We start from the raw sequence: 18259 nt of genomic DNA on the forward strand, positions 1-18259 counted from the left end.
CTTACACAGATTGTAAGTTAGTAAGGTTTCCAACCCAAGGAGATAGAGTACCAGACAAGTTCTGAGTAGGCATTCCCTTGATATGAAAAGAAAAGATCTTTAGAAGAAAGAAAAAATAATTCAAACTACTCAAATTTGTTTGATTCATTTTCTTATATAAATATCTTGAAACTTGTTTGCTACTTTCATAAAACACTTCAAAATTTAAACTAACAATACTGAAACAGAGCCATCAAGGTTACAAGTAATCATCCTCCAACTCCAAGGATCAACAGAATTACTATCCTAATTCTCCAGAACATTGTGAGGATCATTCAATTCATTTTTTATCGCCATCAAAGCTAGAACTGTTCAGTGAAAAAAAAACAGAAAGAAGGGTAAGAACTAAAACCTCCCATCAATTAATTCACTTGAGAATATGCCACTATGTAATAGGTAATTAGGAAGTACTTAAGAGTTAAGATTCTCAAGGCAAAAAAGAAAAGGAAATAACAAGTCACAGAATAGCATCATCATCAAATTTTCAGCTATCATTCCTAGTAATTTCCAGCATAATTAACTTGACCAAAGATCAAAATGAAAAAGGGAAGCGCGGAAGAAAATTAAAGAAAAGGTTAACCTTCATAGTTTATGCCAGAAGGAGAAAGAACAGCAGCAGAAATCTCCATCATGGCATCATCAACAGAAGAAGTGAACATAACAGCCATGAAACAAATCTGCTTTGTTCCATGCTGTATTCTCAATTCAGTAACAATTTCTTCCTCCACACACAACAAAAAAACCACACAGATTACAAATTTTTTAACTATATGGACTTATTTGAAAATTGGTTACTATCCAAACCAAATATTATTCTATCGTATATATGCAGGAGGATTTAAGTAGAGACAAGCTTACCTTGGTTAGCTTTATCATCAGTAACAAAATTTGCCTTTCTTCTGATGGCTTTATCATCAATAGAAAAATTACAGGTGATTCATTAGTAAGACATATGAAATAGAAGAATTGCAACTAATAGAGCTCTACGCAGATCACTAAGTTCAGCCCTTGTAAAGCATAATCCATAATCGTATTCTCTTAGAAGAATCACTATCACACTACAGCAAGAAGCAGCAGCAAAAGAAAAAAGATAGTGCAGTGAAAAAGGAAACACCAAAAATTGAAAAACCATGAGGAAAAAAGTTTCAACATCAAATTTTAAATCAAACTAAATACTAAAATTAGAAAAAACAAATATAACTAAACCTAATCTAATCAAAACCTAAAAATCCACTAATCAGAAAACAAATCTAACTAAACTAATTACTAAAATCAAACTAACAAAACAAAATTAATTGAACTTAACAGAAATTAAAAGAATTTTAAAACCAAAACATGGAAGCATTGACTGGAGGAGATGATGGCTGCGGCACTGAGAAGATATGCGAACCAGAACTGAGTGGGGATAAAAGGAGAGAGAGGCGCAGCAGCGATGGGGATAGACGCTGCTACAGGTGGCGCCAGCGTGCTGGAGCTCACCTGAGACGAAGAGAACAGGAGCTTGAGCTTAATTTGTTCTGTGAACGAGAAAGAACGAGAGAGATAGGGGCTGTGTTCCACTAGTTCAGCGTTTAAAAGAGAGGAGAAGAAGGAGAAGGTAGCTGCGGTGGTTAGGGTGGTGGCGGTGGCGCTGTGAGTGAGGAAAGGAGAAGAAGAAGCTCGTGCGACGGAGAAGCTCGTTGAAGGAGAGAGGAACAACTCGTTTGATTTGTGATTTTTTGTGTGTGACAGGAGCTCGATAGGGTGGGGGTGAAATTATGTTTAAATTAAAATTTTTTGACGGAAAATTTTAAATTACAGACGGATTTTTTATTTGTAATAATTTAATAAAATGCAGTATTTTTTATTTAATTACAGACGAATTTTCCGTCTGTAACCATTTCCCACAAAAAATTAATTTTTGCAACAGAATTATCAACGGATTCTTTTTTCTGTCTGTAATTTATGTTAATTTATTTTTTATTTTTCGACAAAAAATCCCTCTGAAATTCTATCTGTATTTTCGTGGGATAAAATCCGTCAAAAATATCCATCTGTAATAACTAATTTTTTAGTAGTGATAAGTGTAGATGCACAAACTATAAAGAGCTAAACATTATTAAAATGCATTTGTGGGAAAAAGGAGTTTATGCTAAATTATTGGATTTGGATAGAATATAGATAGATTGACGACATAGAGATTAATCAGACATGATTAATTAGAGAGGATGGTAACATAATTTAAGTGACATTAGATCTTATTTAATAGACATCTATTTATGTAAAAAAAAATTATTTTGTATTTTATGTAAAATAGAAGAAGCAGTTGGGCCATACATCAACTCACGAAAAAGTCTTTAAGAAAATTTACACACTTAAAAGTGACAAATTTAAATGGGTAAACAAACATTCTCAAAATACTCATGTGAAATATAATATAAATATTAAATTATTAATTAATTAAATGTTATATAATGTATATATCTTAGACACCTACCACCTTACTACGTCCCTGCTGATCTCAATAATCTCATCTTTATTAACTTACAACTAGAAAATGGATTAATACAGAAAGATTTACAGACAGATTTAGTCTTTATTACAGACGGATTTTTGGTTACCGATGAAATTATCGACGGATTTTGTTCCTCTGTAAAAGCCCCGTCGAAAATTATTTACCCACGAATTTTTTTCCATCGAAAAATTACAGATGGATTTTTACCAATTACCGACGAATTTTCCCTCTGTAAATTTTCTATCCATTTCCCAAAGGCGACGAACTTTCCGACGGATTTTCCATTTGTAATTACAGACGGATTTTCCGACGGATTTTTACAGACGGATTTTCCGACGAATTTTCTATCTGTAATTACAGCCAGATTTTCCGTCAAATTTTCTGTCTGTAATTTGAACCTTGGAAAATCATCTCACACTATGATTACAGATAGAAAATCTGTCTGTAAATCTGTCGGTAAAGTAAAATATAAATTTTTTTTAAATTTTTCCATTGCAAAATGAATACTTTTGGTTTATTTTTTAAATTTCCTCCATCAAACACATTGTAAATTAAAAAAAGAGGCCAAAAATCATATAGATAAACATAATATTCATTATATAATACCTATAAAATTGGATGTTATTTTTTAACATCATTGGCCAATATCTCACTATCTCAATTAAAAGATACCCAAAAAATAAATCATTGACAGAACTATAACTATTTACATTACTCATTGACACTACTAGTTCCTTCATTTTCAACAATTTAAACAAACAAGATTTTATATTGATCATATTCCTTTTAGATTGCATGATGGTGACTTGCTCAGAGCCATTGACAAATACACCTGCTGGATCTCCTTGTGGTTGTGTGTGGCCACTTCAAGTTAAACTCCACATCAGCATTGTAATATACAAGTTCTTCCCTTTGGTTTTCAAGCTAGCTGAGGGAATTGCAGCCAGTCTTTTGTTGAGTCGCAACCAGGTTCGCATTGTTGGAGCTAATGCAGCAAATCATCAACTAGAGAAAACCACTGTTCTCTTAAATTTGGTGCCTCAAGGAGTTAAGTTTGATGATACAACAACATTCTTGATATACAAGAAATTCTGGCACAAAGAAATTCTCACTGATGCTTCCCTTTTTGGCACAAGAAATTCTGGCACAAAGAAAATCTAATGGCTTATTCAACCAGAAAAAGAATATATTTCAAGGTACCTAATTACTTTCATGGCTTATAAGGCAACTCGCGAAATCTTAAAAACCAGATCCTTGTGACATTGATTAATGGAAATACTGAGATAATATTCTATATATTCTATTTATTTTAATCAGCAAAGGGAAGAAAACACAGTTTGTATTGACACAGCTCTCTTCTTTATTTATAGAGTTTGCTGATATAGAAGCTGTCACAAAGCAGAGTTTCAAAAATTCATCCTTCTAAATAGTCTTCACACACACATCACAACTATACTAATATTTGGCAACTGAATTTGCCTTTCAATTGAAGGGCGCAATATAGATTTACCTCAACAAGGACCTTTGCCTTCTTTGACTTTAGCTTGGACAAAATAGCTTCATCTACTAAGAAATTGCCTTCTCAATCATCTCTGCTCCAATAAATTTTGTGATTCCAACAGTAGTAGCCATGTTTGATGTTTCTTCTCTGCTTTGCTTGCTTGGTTTCTTCAATTTCATCTTTCTTAGAAGTTAGAACCCTAGTTTCATTCAAAACAGTAGAATTCATCTAATGTTCACATGGCATTTGTTAATGAGACTATGTGATATTATAAGTCAGAAGAAGAATGAGGGAATTGGCCTAGAAAACACTTGCTTCTTAGAGTAAAAAACTATATACTCACCAAATGCTTATGCCATGTCATTCCTAAGAGGCCATCTCTGTCAGTGAATGCACGTTCAGCCATCATAAGTCTATCATTCATATCTCTCACTTTCATTTGGTACTTCTTCCATGTTCTCCAACCTTTACTTGCTTCTATTTCCTGAACAAAAAGAAAAACAAAAGAAAAGAAAAGAAAACACTTTATTATATGATAGCTGTTATTTTAAGAACTTGTGTTTGTTTTAAGTTTAAACTTGGCCAAATGATACCTTTCTCTGGTCATTTATCTTGATTGCTGCTTTCTCAAGCTCCTTGATTGACTTCAATATAGGAGACAAATTCATGTCTTTATTTGAAATCTCATCTTCCAAGTTCTTCACATTAAGCTGTGATTCAAACATTTTGGTCTCATGAATATCTTTATAAAATTCAGTTACAACGATCCTTATCTCATAATGTGAGGTCGGCTAGCCATAATGCTACTAGACCACTAGACCCCAAACACTTGCAGCTGTTTTCCACAACAGAACCAATTGTCATTCAAGTGAATTAAGTATATGTAGTTACAGTTTCTCTTGTGGTTTCTATAGTTCCTTTACCTATTCTTTCGCCTAACGTATGAAATGACATAGATCCTGTTACCACTTGTTAGGATTTGATTCGATTCAATGCGGAGAAAAATTCTCGTATCAAATAAGGTCATGAAGTGTCAAACATGATAACAAAACTTTCCCATTTGTAACACTGTGTATATATTGTGAATATACTAATTGCGAAAAAGTTAACATATTTTAACCTGTAGTTGTATATGTAATTATTAAATTCTTAACTCTTCAAGAAACATTTTGATATCATTAGAGTTAACTGAGATGGAGTTTAATGTGACATAAACTGAAAAAGGAAATTGAATGCCACCAACCTGCAACATGCCTATGAAACATAGGATCTCCAAATTTCTGCATCCAGATGAAATCATCATACAGTGAGTGGTATACTGGATAATCTGCAGAATTCACAAAGAAACAAAGCTTGAGAATACATTTCAAAAGGAAAGAAAAATCAAATGGTTGTAGAAGACAGGGAGAACGCACGGCATAACCATAGCCCCTAGGAGTGAAATCGCGAGACCAGTAGCACCGCTTCCTTTTAGTTCTGGCACAAAAAGACCCTTCAGAACTTCTTTAGCAATAGGTTTTGCATATCCAAGCTCAGCAAAAAAGCATGCAGCAATTGTAAATACTAGAAATGCGATCAAGAATTCAAGTTTTCTAACCTGTTTCAATAATAACATAAAAACGGGCTCATATTGTTGTTATATAGATAGATAGTACCTAATATAACATGCAATGATGACCATAAATTTGTTCAGGATACAAAAAATAATTCCCTGTCGTATAATAGCAGAGAAGAATGGAACACAGAAAATTACCCCATATTGCTGTAAAGCTAAGAGGATCAATGTACTGAGTCCTGTCAGAAGAACACCAATCCAAACAGGTATGTTGAAAAGCATGCTCAATGCAAAGGCTGTCCCAATTACTGCACATGTAGAGTGAGAGATCAAGATTTCAAAACATGGAAATATATGGTTGCCAATCATGGATCTAACTTTTATGTTGGTGGTTGTGCATGTTTTAAAGTCATGGACTCTGTTGTATCCTATAAAATATGGTAATTATACAAATAAATGAGATAAAAGAGAATTGCTAGATGAATCTAAATACCTTCAGGAATGTCACAGGCGACTATGGCAATTTCAGCAATAAACCAAAGAATAAAGTTGGTAGCCCAAGGATATTCATTTCTACAATGCTCTGCTAAGTGCTTTCCTGCAAGCAGTAGAGAGTGAACAAAAAACAAGAGAAAATTGCTAGTTGCTTGCGTACTTGAAAAGTATCTATAAAATGAAATTGATTTAAGTACCAGTGACAACCCCAAGATTGGCTGCCATGGACTGAATTAATAGAGCAGTGCAGGATGCCACCAATGTGATCCAAAGTAGCTGATAAAACAAATGTGAAAAGGAAATGAAGGATAATTTTGACCAACCAAAAATGCAGTCTCATTATACGACCTTAGAACAGTAACTACAGCCAAATCAACGATATCAATGACTCCAGAAGCCTCCAATTTTCTAGATTCAGGCCAAATAAAATGCAGAATTTTTACTACTCAGCAATAATTCAGCAAAGCTAGCAGCAGAAAATTCAATAATCACATATCTCCAATTTTAGAATTCAGATTCAGAATATAAAATTGCAAAATTAGAGTCTACAACAGCAAAAGCTTCAAAATCAGCAAGGAATCCAAAACTTACAGAAGAAGTTCACATCAAAGGAGAAGAAGGAGACTCATCAGATTTCAATTTTACATTTTAACCTCAACAACAAATAAAATCAACAGAGCTGGCAGATCGAGCAATAATTCTGCATTCGTCTTTGTCTATTTATGTAGAAAACGAAGAAGAAGCAACAGATTTGGCTGAATAAGAAGAATTAGCTTTTAATTTTGAATTTCAACCAGTATAATCAAGAGCAATTTCAGTTCGAGTAGGATTCCAAAATTCAATTCCAAAACTGCAATCAAAATTAGCTCTCATTCTAGAACACACAAGAGAAGAACACCTGGATCTACATTTGGCGCATTTGAAGGAAACGGCTTGGGCCGAACTGAGGAAGAAGTTGCCATCCCGGGCGGTGGAGTAGCAGCGGAGGAGTTGAATCGCCCACCACCAAAGCCACCTTACTCGTTTACAAAGGCTGTGGTTGGCTGGGCGACAGACAGCGACGCCGTCGCAAAGTTGGAGGGAGATGACACCGTGCATGAAGGAGGCGGATGGGCCTAGAGCAGTGAGAACGACGACGACGCGACTACCTCCGCGACCACCAGAGGCAGAGATCTTCCCTGAAGGATGAATGCAGTGATTCCTGAACCGGTGGATGAGGTTAACCAGCGAATGGCCGTTGCTGAGTTCAGTGATGAGATTGTGCGACGCGAGCGGCGGCAACAGCGGTGAAAGAAGCTCGTGGACGGATAGAGGAAGAAGCTCTTCACTAGCGTGGAGGGTGAATGGAGCTCGAGAGACTAGGGTGTAAGTTAGGGTTAGCTCAATGTTTTCGACAGAAAATTTTAAGTTACAGACGAATTTTTTTATCTGTAATAATTTAATAAAATGCAGTATTTTGTCTATTTAATTATCTGTCTGTAACTATTTTTTATGGAAAAAAATTAATTTTACCGATAAAATTATCGACGAATTTTATTTTTCGTCTGTAATTTATGCTAATTTATTTTTTTCCGCAAAAAAATTCCTCTAAAATTCTATCTGTATTTCTGTGAGATAAAATCTGTCAGAAATATGCGTCTATAATAACTAATTTTCTGGTAGTGACTGATTATTAATAATATCCATCTATCAAATCAAGTCAAGTACGAACAACATATTATAAACTTATTATAAACTAATGATTATGGATCTCACATAATTAGTGGATTGATTTGAGATTGGAGAGCAAGAAGTGAAAAAAAATGGTAAAAGAATATTTAATTAAATGAGTAGAGAGATGATTGACATCAAAGAAAGAGAAGGTAATTGATTTCGTATCCCATAATAAAACCTATCTTCTTCTGAATTTGATGTAGTTTTTGTTTCAGCGAATTGTATTTAATATATGCATAGAAATATACATATTTATGGTTTATCTCATGCTGTATTGTACTAAATCTAAATTGATAATAAAAATATTTAAATAATTTTTTAGTAGATATAATATAATTTATTCAGTTTAATCATTTTATCTCTCATTCAATAAATATTTTTAGATTGAAATCATCAAGTCAAAATTACCATATTGTTGTGAAATAGTATACTATATTGTTTGAAGATTGATTTATATAATTGATATAATCATTGTGCAACAAGAGAAGTTTATAAAAAAAATGGTAGAAGTTCGAGCCCAACATGCCGAGGCTCGAGCACAGAAAATGGAGTTACTACTATAAGATCCCGAATTTTTAAAAATTATTAATAAATTATTTATGATCTATTATATTTATTTAAAATTATATTTTTAGAAATTTTTCATATAAGTTAAGTAATTTCTTATTTATTTTTTAGAGTTCTTATAATTGAAAAATAGTGAATATTTTTATATGCCTTAATTTTAAATATTTAGATTTTTAATCTTATTTTATAAATAAAGAAGAATTAATCTAATTATCATTAATTTTCATTGAATTAGTATTTATTCGAAAATAAATTTCAACTTGATAATAAAATGGTATTTCAAAGATGATTATTACATATTTAATTTGAATTTAGATTATTACTCTATACTTTATTTTTATTAAAAACTACTACCTTATCTTAATCCCTAAAATTCCTAATTTCATTACACAACACAAATCCTAATTTACCTTCATTAACCTAAACTCTAACCCACTCACCTCTACCACCCCACACCCCACACCCCACACCCTACACAGACACAACACACAAAACACACTCACACACAAACCAACCCAACACACACACACACACACGGTTCCTGTAAGGAAAGAAAGAAAAGAAAAGAAAAAAGAAAGAAGGAGAAGGGAGAAGAAGGAGATCCGAGAAAGGAAAGGAGTGCCGGTGGAAAGGGAAGATGCGCCGGTGCTGGTGGGCCGCGCCACCGCTGTCGCTGTGCCCTGCCTACTTGATGCCGTCGCTGCTGTCCGCGAGGTTGTCTCCGTCACGAATCAGAATTGAGGTGAGAGAGAGAGACTGACGGGAGGGCGTTGATGAACGGACTTTTGCTAGTAAAAAATTTCATAAAAATAGCCACGTTGTAAGTATAGTTTTTAAACCAACAAAAATTCTTTCGTACAAAAGTTTTGGTTGTCACTTAAGCAAACCCAATAAAATTTATAACCGAAGTATTTAAACCTCGGGTCATCTCTCAAGGAATTGTAGAGAAGTATGATTTATTATTGGTTATGGAAAAAGTATCTTTGTTTTGGGTTTTTGAAATAAGGAACAAGTAATTTAAATGACGAGAAAAATAATTTATTAATTAGAAAATCTCTTGATAGGGTATGAGAAATGAAAATCCCATCCTAGTTATCCTTATCAGGTGTGATGAGCATTGTTTATTGCTCCCACTTAGTTAACCCTTACTAAATAAAGAAAAGTCAAGTGGACCAATCAACTTGATTCCTCAAGTCCTAGTCAACTCCTATGGAAAGACTAGCTTTAGAGGGATCCAAATCAATCAGCAAACTCCAATTTTCAATCAACAGCCGAGTTTGACAACTCAAGTGTCACCAATTACTCAACCAAAGCCAAAAGAGAAAAAATCCAAATTATTTATATAATAAATAGAAGAAAGCAATCATAAATCTAAAATACCTCAATGTGTATTAAATAAGAAAATCAAATCTAACATGGAGTTTATAAGCCAATTTGGCAACATAAGTAATTAACAAGAGAAATAGATAAATCAAAGTACTAGAATAAATAAAGTAGAAGAGAAATTAAATTAAAGGAACATTGAACCTGGAATGAAGAAATAATCCTAAAACTAAGAGAAATCCTAATCCTAAAACCTAAGAGAGAGGAGAGAGCCTCTCTCTCTAGAAAAACTACATCTAAAACTAAAATTGTGAATAATGAATGTTGTGTCTATGTTCTCTCCTTGAATGGATGCATTCTCCCACTTTATAGCATCTAATCTATGTTTTATGGGCTTGGATTTGGGCCGAAAAGGAGTCCAGAAATCACTGGGGACATTTTCAGCAACTTTTTGCACGTGGTGTCCATCACGCGTGCGCGTGGGTCACGCGTACGCGTCGCTCGTGCTTTGCGCTAGGCATGCGTTCGCATCATCCACGCATGCGCGTCGCTTGGGTTCTGCGCAAGTCATGCGTACGCGTCGTCTATGCGTGCGCGTCGCTGCCATTTCTGTCAAAACTTCATTTTCGCACGTTCCTTCCACTTTTGCATGTTTTCTTTCTATTCTCTAAGCCATTCCTGACCTATAAAGCCTGAATACACTCAACATACATATCACGGCATCGAATGGTAATAAAAAGGTATTAAACATAAAAAATTTAGGGCCAAAGAAACATGTTTTCAATCATAGAACAAATTCTGGGAAGGGATTGTAAAACCATGCAAATAATATGAATAAGTGTGAGACTAGTGGATAAAATCCACTTAATTAAGCACAAGATGTACCACGAAATAGTGGTGCATCAAGCATGCACACAAGAAGGGGGGAAGGCATCACGAGGAGCGTCATGCTACCGCTGCTGTCCGTGCCGTCGCCATCGCTGTTGGTCCACCTTGGAGTCGCCGTTGAAGTTGAGCCACAGAGAGAGAGGGTTCGCGAGTGAGAGAGGGCTGCGGGGCTGGAACCACCGCATCCAGCCACTGTCGCTTGCTCCGTCACTGCTCCTAGAGGTGGGTGGCTGAACCTCTGCCGCCGGAGCTCCACGTCACCTCTGCCGCCCAAAACCCCGCTGCCATCGCCAGAAAACACTGCCGGTAAGGTTTTAAGTATTGGGTCAAGTTTCTTTCGAGTTATGGAAATGTTACAATCACTGCATGTTGGTTTCAGTTGCTGTTGCCAGAATTCGGTCACCGTTGCCGCATGAGGTTGCTGCCGGGGCCACTGCCAAACAGGTTCAAAGACCGCCGCTACTTTGTTTTCGTATTACAGTAAGTATTTATGTTTTGGAGACCCGTGTTAGTGTTTTGTTACGTGTATTAAAGTCTTTGTGACATTGATGTTTTTAGGAATTAGAAATCGAGTTTGCATGTTGCGTTTGGGGCTGTTCTGTTATTGAGAAAGCAAGCGGAGCTGAGGTTTCGGTTGTCGTTGATTTCGGGCTAAGCGAAAAGAGTCGAATTGACACATTTGGGTTATGGTTTTGCTTATCGAGGTAGGGCCTTTTTCAAAAACTAAACTTTATATTTTGGAGTTACTATATATGGATTTTGATGTGAGAAATGTGTTTTTAGTGATTGTATAAGTCTTATATATTGTTTAGTTGTCTTGGATGGAAATGAATGCTTGTTTGACCGGATTGTTGTTAGGTCTTGTGAAATGGACTATTTTCGAAATGTTTCTTTAAAGTTATTTCTTCTAAAGTTTTGAAATCAAGTTTAATCCATTGGAGATTGATTTGAGTTTGAGTTGGTTTTCTAGAAATATGAAAATGGTATGCACTTTTGGATTCAGCTTAATTTTGAACCGATTTGGTTTTGAACCCATTAAAGAAGGTTGCAAAATGGTTTGATTGGGATCCGAAAAGTGTGGCAAAGTCCAAGTTTTAGGGAAGATGCTGCCAAATTTTTATGAAATTTAAGATTCTTTTTTAAAATGTGATTTAGAAAAGGAATGAATTTGAGAAGTTCTTGTAACACCCTAACTACCAAAGCTCACGCTTCCGGCTGCGTGACTCTGATAGCTCGGACATTACGATGACACTTATACTATTTAATACTAAAATATGAGCCTGTTTAAAACTTTAAACCGCAAAACCGCTTCCAAAAATACTTTTGCTATACAACGTACATCCATACATACCATACAACTTACAAAAACTCATAAAGGGTACATCCATATATATACATATATGTTTGTAAATATTACAAGCATTAACCAATACAATCCCTATCTCTCTTAAAGAGTATATCAAGATAAAGGCGATGGTACAATAAACAATAATCTAAAGCAATACAGAGCATTTCAACAACAACTAAATAAACTCTTCGTGACTTCTGCGCCCATATCCTGAAAGGGGAAAAATGTAGGGGGGTGAGAACATCATCCTCGAAAGGGTTCTCAGTAGGGGGTTTTTGGGAATTACTGTAATAGGATACGTGAAGATAAACCGTACCAGTGATTAATAACCGGCTTATGCCTCTTTTCAAAAACAACAGTTTATAATAAAAGTAAAGTCGGAAATCTTTTCTGAAAGAGGAACCGTTCAATTCTCAAAAACATCAAAAGCCTTTCAAAAAGGTTTATCTATGCTGAACCAAAATAGCCTTTCATATTTTTCCAAACCAGGAACACCAAACCAAAACCAACCATCGGTCCATCTCAATTCAACCGCGGCCCTAGGCCCAAACAATCCAATCCAACAACCAATCACCACAAACCAACAGAGTCCCTGATACAAACACAGATAGGAAGTTCAAGCACAAACAAACAGTTATTGCAAGTAGGACAATTAGCAATTAATCACATAGACAAACCAAGTATAATATGCACACCCAAACATTGTCACATAGATGCATATGATGCATGCCTGTCCCTAGTGGCTGATGATATCATCTGTCGGTTATAGAGCCAACCCGACAAGTCCTGGTAGCTAACCATTGGACTTTCCCTCTGTCGTGTCTCCCCAACTCGAGTTATACTCAATATAAACTTGATCATAATTATGATCCATATCCATCACCCTCACTGGTGAATATTTATGGGGGTGAGCTCATCCGGGAGTTTCACAGTGCCCGGCCACCCTGACGACATAGGGTCAAAAGAGCTTCGAGTCTCAACCTGGAGCACGTGGTGGCTAGCCACTGCTTTCTCCCAAGAAAACTCTTATCTCCGATAGTGGAAGTGCAATATCACAACTTATCAATATCTCAGCATATATGCTTTTATTCTCAGCCATAGATCAACATCCATCTCATCCAACCCGGCTCACGGTTCAATCTAGAACCAGCCAATATTCATATCATTCAAAGCCATTCTTGTTCACGGTTCAATCCAGAACCAGCCAATACTCATAATCATACACAACCATTCCGGCTCACAACAAAACAGCACTTCCACATTCAACATCATCAAATTCATAAAATCGACATTTAAGCCATAAATCACTTTTTCTCAAATCGTTTCACTTTGAAATCAAGTTTCAACTCTTTTCATCCTTGGCTTTAGAAATCTCGTTTCTCAAATCATCTCAGGCTCAAAAGCCAAATTTACTCAAAGTGAGTTCCCTTTTTAAAACAAAGCCACTATTGGCATTCTCTTTTCAAAACTTCCAAAACCATGGAAAGTCAAAGATTTATTTCAAAGTATTCAAAATCACCCATCCAACAATGGGATTTTATAACAAAATTTCTTGGCAGAGTCCCAAGTCTTTAGGGAAGGTCAACCTATATCAATTCGTTAAAATTCATTGAAACTCTTAAAGTCATAGATTCTCGGTTCAAGTAAATAAAACGGAATTTATTATGAAACTGACCATACAAAAATCACAAGTTCCAACCCGATCCAAAAATCAACTCATTTGAAACGGAACCGGTTCATTTGAATCAGACCACTTTCAAGTTTCTTTTGGAACCCATTTTTCTAACTCTTCCAAAATGCCTCAAACTTAATTACTCATTCAAAAGTCTAGTAAAAATCAGTAAAAGCTCCTTTTCATATCGAAATCAATATTAGAGCATCATTCTTTCCTTCAAGCTATGTTTGGTTGAAAGGAAAGAAATAGAGAGGAAGGAAATAGAAAGGAAAGAAAGGAAAGGAAAGAAATTGAGTGAATTTTTATTTTCTTTAGATGTATTTGGTTGGAAGGAAAATAAGAAGAAAAGAAATATTATAAAAAGACAATTTTACCCCTATATTATAATATATATTGAAAAAAGTGAAGGGGTAGTATTGGAAGTAGAGAGAGAAACATTAGTTTTCTCTCCATTTTCTTTCCAATGTTGGAGAGAAAAAAAATTGGTGGGCCCCACCAGTTTTTTTTCCATCCATTTTCTTTCCCCTCAATTTTCCTCCTCAACCAAACAATGAAAAATAATCATTTTCCTTCCCATTTTCTTTCCTCCCTTTTCTTTCCTTCCATTTTCCACTCAAACAAACATAGCATCAGTGATTCAAACGGTAAAAATAGTTCATTTCTAAATAAGCCGAACTCAACGCATAAAGTTCATTAAATAAATTAAGCTTGAAAACATAAATATTCTCTTAATAAATCAAATAATACAATTTCTCAAATCCAACCCTTTTAAAATAACTTTTCAAACAAGACTAGAATTTTGTAGAAATTTCGGCAGCACCTCCCCTAAAATTTGAACTTTTGCCACCCGGTTCGGGTCCCAACTAAACCATTTCTCATTCCTTTTCAACAGCTCAAAACCATAAATCAATTCAAAAGCAAGCTAAATCCAACAGTCGCCTCAGTGGCATATTTCAAGGAAACCATTTCAAAATCAAATTAATATCAACCGATTTAACTTATTTCCAAAGCTTTAAAGAAACGGCTCAATAGCAAATTGTTTGTCCGAAACCAAGTCAATTAAAATAAACCAGGCTGAATTCAAAAGTGCATTCGACTTTTCACATCATCAAAATAATTAACTCAATTCAAATTAATCCTCAACGGATTAAACTCAGATTTCAGATCTTTAAAGAATCGACTTCAAAACATCACATTTCACAAAGCCGCACAACAATTCAGCCAAACAAACATCCATAATCATTCGAGACAATCAAATAAATACATAAGGCAGATACAATCACTAAATACACAATGTCTCACATCAGTATCCATATGTAATAATTCCAATACATAAAACATAGTTTTCGGAAAGTGCCCCTACCTTAGAACGTAATTCCATAACCCAAACGCGTCACAGAAACCTCCTCTCTTAAGCCGGGATCACCAACAACCACAACCTCGACTCCAAGCTACTCCCGCGGTAACCACAGTAACACTAATCGCAGCATATAATAATCAGGAATGACCCCACGTTACCAAAACTCATATTCATTAACCAAACACAACCGAATACTAACGCGAGGCTTTTCGAAACGTAAATTACTTATTGAGCTAGCGAAACAAAGCAGCCGCGAACTCCAAGCACGACACGCAAGCATCGATATACAACTCTGTGACAAATAACGCTACAACGCCTCAGCTCAAATTATCAGAACAGCGACAAAAGGCTCCTCGAACCAAAACGCTTACCAAGACCGAGGGAGAATGGCTGAACCGAATAGCGGTGGTCTCCGAACCAGTTCAGCGGCAGCCCGGCAGCCACCTCAAGCGGCAGCAGGGACCTAAACAACATGTAGCGACAGTGAAGTTCCCAGAAGCTCAACAAAAAGGAGAACCAGCTTAAAAATCCTTACCGACAAAGCCGTCTGGCGACGGCAGTGGCGTTTCTGGTAGCTAGGCACGGCTGCGCGGTTGAATTCTCCTCCGGGAGTGGCTGTAATGGAAACAGCTTCTCCTTCCTCCTTTCACGGTCCCCATGGTGGCAGGAGCTCTGGCGGTGCTAACCTATGCTTGGCGGCAGCAGGAACGACGACGATCGAAGTCCAATCGCAACGGGAACCAGGCACGACGGCGATCCTACCCGCGACGGTGACAACGACAGCTTCACCTCCTCCGTGCGCACCCCTTTCTTCTTCGTCTGTGGTGGTGGCTCGCACTCCCTTCCGTTCGCATTTCTGTTTTGACGTGGTGCAAGAAGGGTCGGCGACGACCGATCTCGTGGCTCCATGGGTGCCGGCGGTGAGGCACGAGCTCCCTCTCTCTCTCCAACGCGAGCTTTCTCTCTCTCTTTCCTTCTCCGCGGTCCCTTCCCTTGTTTCCCCCTTTCTGCCCGATTTCTTCCTCTGGTGGCACAACTGGCAACGATGCCAGTGATGGTATTGACGGCGACCAGTTGGCGGCGACAGCAACCCTCCTGGCCGGCGCACTCTCCTCTGTGGGTGTGTGTTTGTGTTTTGTGGGGAAGAAAGGGGTTGGAGGCTTCTGCTGCTGCTCGAGTGTGTGTGTTGCTAAGCTGAGGGAGGATGAGGCTGCTGCCTCATTTGGGGGAATGGGCTGCGGTGGCTAGGTTTGGGGAATTAGGGTTTCATTATTTTGAAAATTAGGGTTAGGGGTAAAATGGTAATTTTAAATGAAATTGGGAATAATATAGTAATTAGAAATAAATTCTAGTCCAACAATAATAATGTATAAAAAATACTATTGGCTCATTAATTTTACAAATTATTTTCAATAAAATGCCCAAATCTAAAAATTAGAAATAATATAATTAATTTCTCTATTTTCCAAAATAAAGACATTAATATTTGAAATATTACTTATCTAATCCAAATCATGTAAAATCCCTATTATTTCATAAGTGTCAATTTTATAATTTAAATATAGAAAATAATCTAATGATTGTAAAATTGGATAATAATTATACTTCATCTCAAATTCAATAAATCAAAACTTGCCTTAATTATCCTTAATAAAATAATTTCTGAAATTAAGGCTATAAATAACTATATGATTTGAGACTTGATCATAAAAAGACTTTTCAAAGATTCTAGATCTTAGAGTTCTATTATTTAGTTCTTGATTTATTAAGAAATAGGTGTTTCGAGTTTAATTTATTTAAGGAAAGTTTATGTTTTAAGATTGATTTAAATATGAAAGAACCTATGTTTTGAAGTTTGATTAAAGAAGTACCTTTGGAGAAGTTTTAGTGGACTTTTAAAAGAAATTAAACTTTGATTAATTAAATTCGTTTTGCTTTTGAAGTATTCTTTAAATTTTGATTTAGCAAGACTAAACACTTCCAAGCCTTGGAAAGGTTTCCGATTTAAGAATAAAATGGAATTGACTTTTGGGCTTAAATAATTTTGGTTTTGAAAGTGGTTCGGAACTTTTTGCGTAGATGCCTTGGTTTTGGTTTTAAATATGTATTTTGATCGATTTCAATTCAAGTAACTATGATTTCAAGTATTTCTAAAAATATTTAAGAAATGAGGTAGTTTATTCTTTCATAAAGTCATGAGACCTTGCTATGGATTTTAATTAATAACTTTTGATTTCAAAGTAATGGAGCGAATGGTTTAAATAAATGATTTTAAGTCTTTTAGAAGAGATTTTGAATTTGACTTGGTTTTGAAGTTGTTTGGAAGTTTTGAAAAGAAGATTTACTTGAGAAAAGTGGCTCTTGGTAAGATATGAACTGAATACGTTTGTGATTTGAAAGTAAGTGAGCCAAGAATGACTATTGTAATGAGATTTTGAGTTTGATTGACTGTGGATATTACTGAGAATATGATGAGGTTTTTTTTTTTTTGCCTGGCAAGGATGGTAGTATAATCCTGCTTGCTCAGTGCGTAAACCGTTATGCAGGGATGGTGGTTTTATCCCGCCTGTAGTAAGGATGGTGGTTTTATCCCACTCACGTATTGATAAATTGTTGGCAAGGACCGTGGTTTAATCCCGCTTGCGTGTTCCGAGCAAGGATGGTGTTTAATCCCGCTTGTTTATGGAACCTACGGATAAGGATGGTGGTTTAATCCCGCTTATCCGAGTCAGGTCTGACAATATAACCGACACGTGAGCTCATGGCCAGTAGGACAGGCATGCATCATATGCATTTATATGACAATGTTTGGGTGTGCATATTGTAATTGGTTTGCGTATGTGAATAATTATGTTTAATTGCTCTACTTAATGTAACTGCTTGATTGTGTTTGAACCTTCTTACTTCTGTTTGTGACTGAAAATTGGTTGGATTGTGGTGAATTGGATGTTGATTGAGTTGTTTGGGCCTGAGGTCGTGATTGAGTTGTTTAGACGTAATGAACCTATACTTGGAACAGCATGGTCATTCATACTGTCTAGAAAAAACTTTTAAGTTTTGATACAAAAGGTTTTGGGTTTTGAAGAATAAATGAATTTCTCTTTTAAAAAGGATTTCAGATCTTTAAATGTAAACCTTTGGTTTTTGAAACGATACATACATAAGGCGAACAACGGTCACTGTACTCGGAAAACATATTTATTTCATGTATCTTATTATAGCCATTCTGTAACCTTATAGTGGGAACCCTTTCGAGGACGATGTTCTCACTCCCTTACAGGTCTTTTCCTTTTTTAGGTCC

At 35.9% G+C, this 18259-nt stretch overlaps 1 protein-coding gene across 3 annotated transcripts; it reads right to left on the bottom strand.

Moving 5' to 3' along the window:
- Window positions 1-3152: 3152 nt before the first annotated feature.
- Window positions 3153-7391, bottom strand: LOC107485738 (metal transporter Nramp6-like). Of its 3 annotated transcripts, XM_052260123.1 has the most exons (8): window positions 6083-6096; window positions 5788-5897; window positions 5450-5510; window positions 5278-5361; window positions 4628-4744; window positions 4378-4518; window positions 4044-4233; window positions 3153-3674 (listed from the first exon to the last, which is right to left on the bottom strand). In XM_052260123.1, exons 2-7 carry the CDS (start codon window positions 5790-5792, stop codon window positions 4219-4221), a joined length of 423 nt encoding a protein of 140 aa, XP_052116083.1. In that variant the 5' UTR covers window positions 5793-5897; window positions 6083-6096; the 3' UTR covers window positions 3153-3674; window positions 4044-4218. The 3 variants fall into 3 exon arrangements, with proteins under 3 accessions (XP_052116083.1, XP_052116081.1, XP_052116082.1); XM_052260121.1 differs by lacking the exons at window positions 3153-3674; window positions 4044-4233; window positions 4378-4518 and adding exons at window positions 6282-6360; window positions 6983-7391 and having other exon boundaries at window positions 4632-4744; window positions 5450-5631; window positions 6083-6187; XM_052260122.1 differs by lacking the exons at window positions 3153-3674; window positions 4044-4233; window positions 4378-4518 and adding exons at window positions 6282-6492; window positions 6983-7391 and having other exon boundaries at window positions 4632-4744; window positions 5450-5631; window positions 6083-6187.
- Window positions 7392-18259: the final 10868 nt, after the last annotated feature.

This window comes from Arachis duranensis, chromosome 4 (genome assembly GCF_000817695.3).
Source record: "Arachis duranensis cultivar V14167 chromosome 4, aradu.V14167.gnm2.J7QH, whole genome shotgun sequence".
NCBI lineage: Eukaryota > Viridiplantae > Streptophyta > Magnoliopsida > Fabales > Fabaceae > Arachis > Arachis duranensis.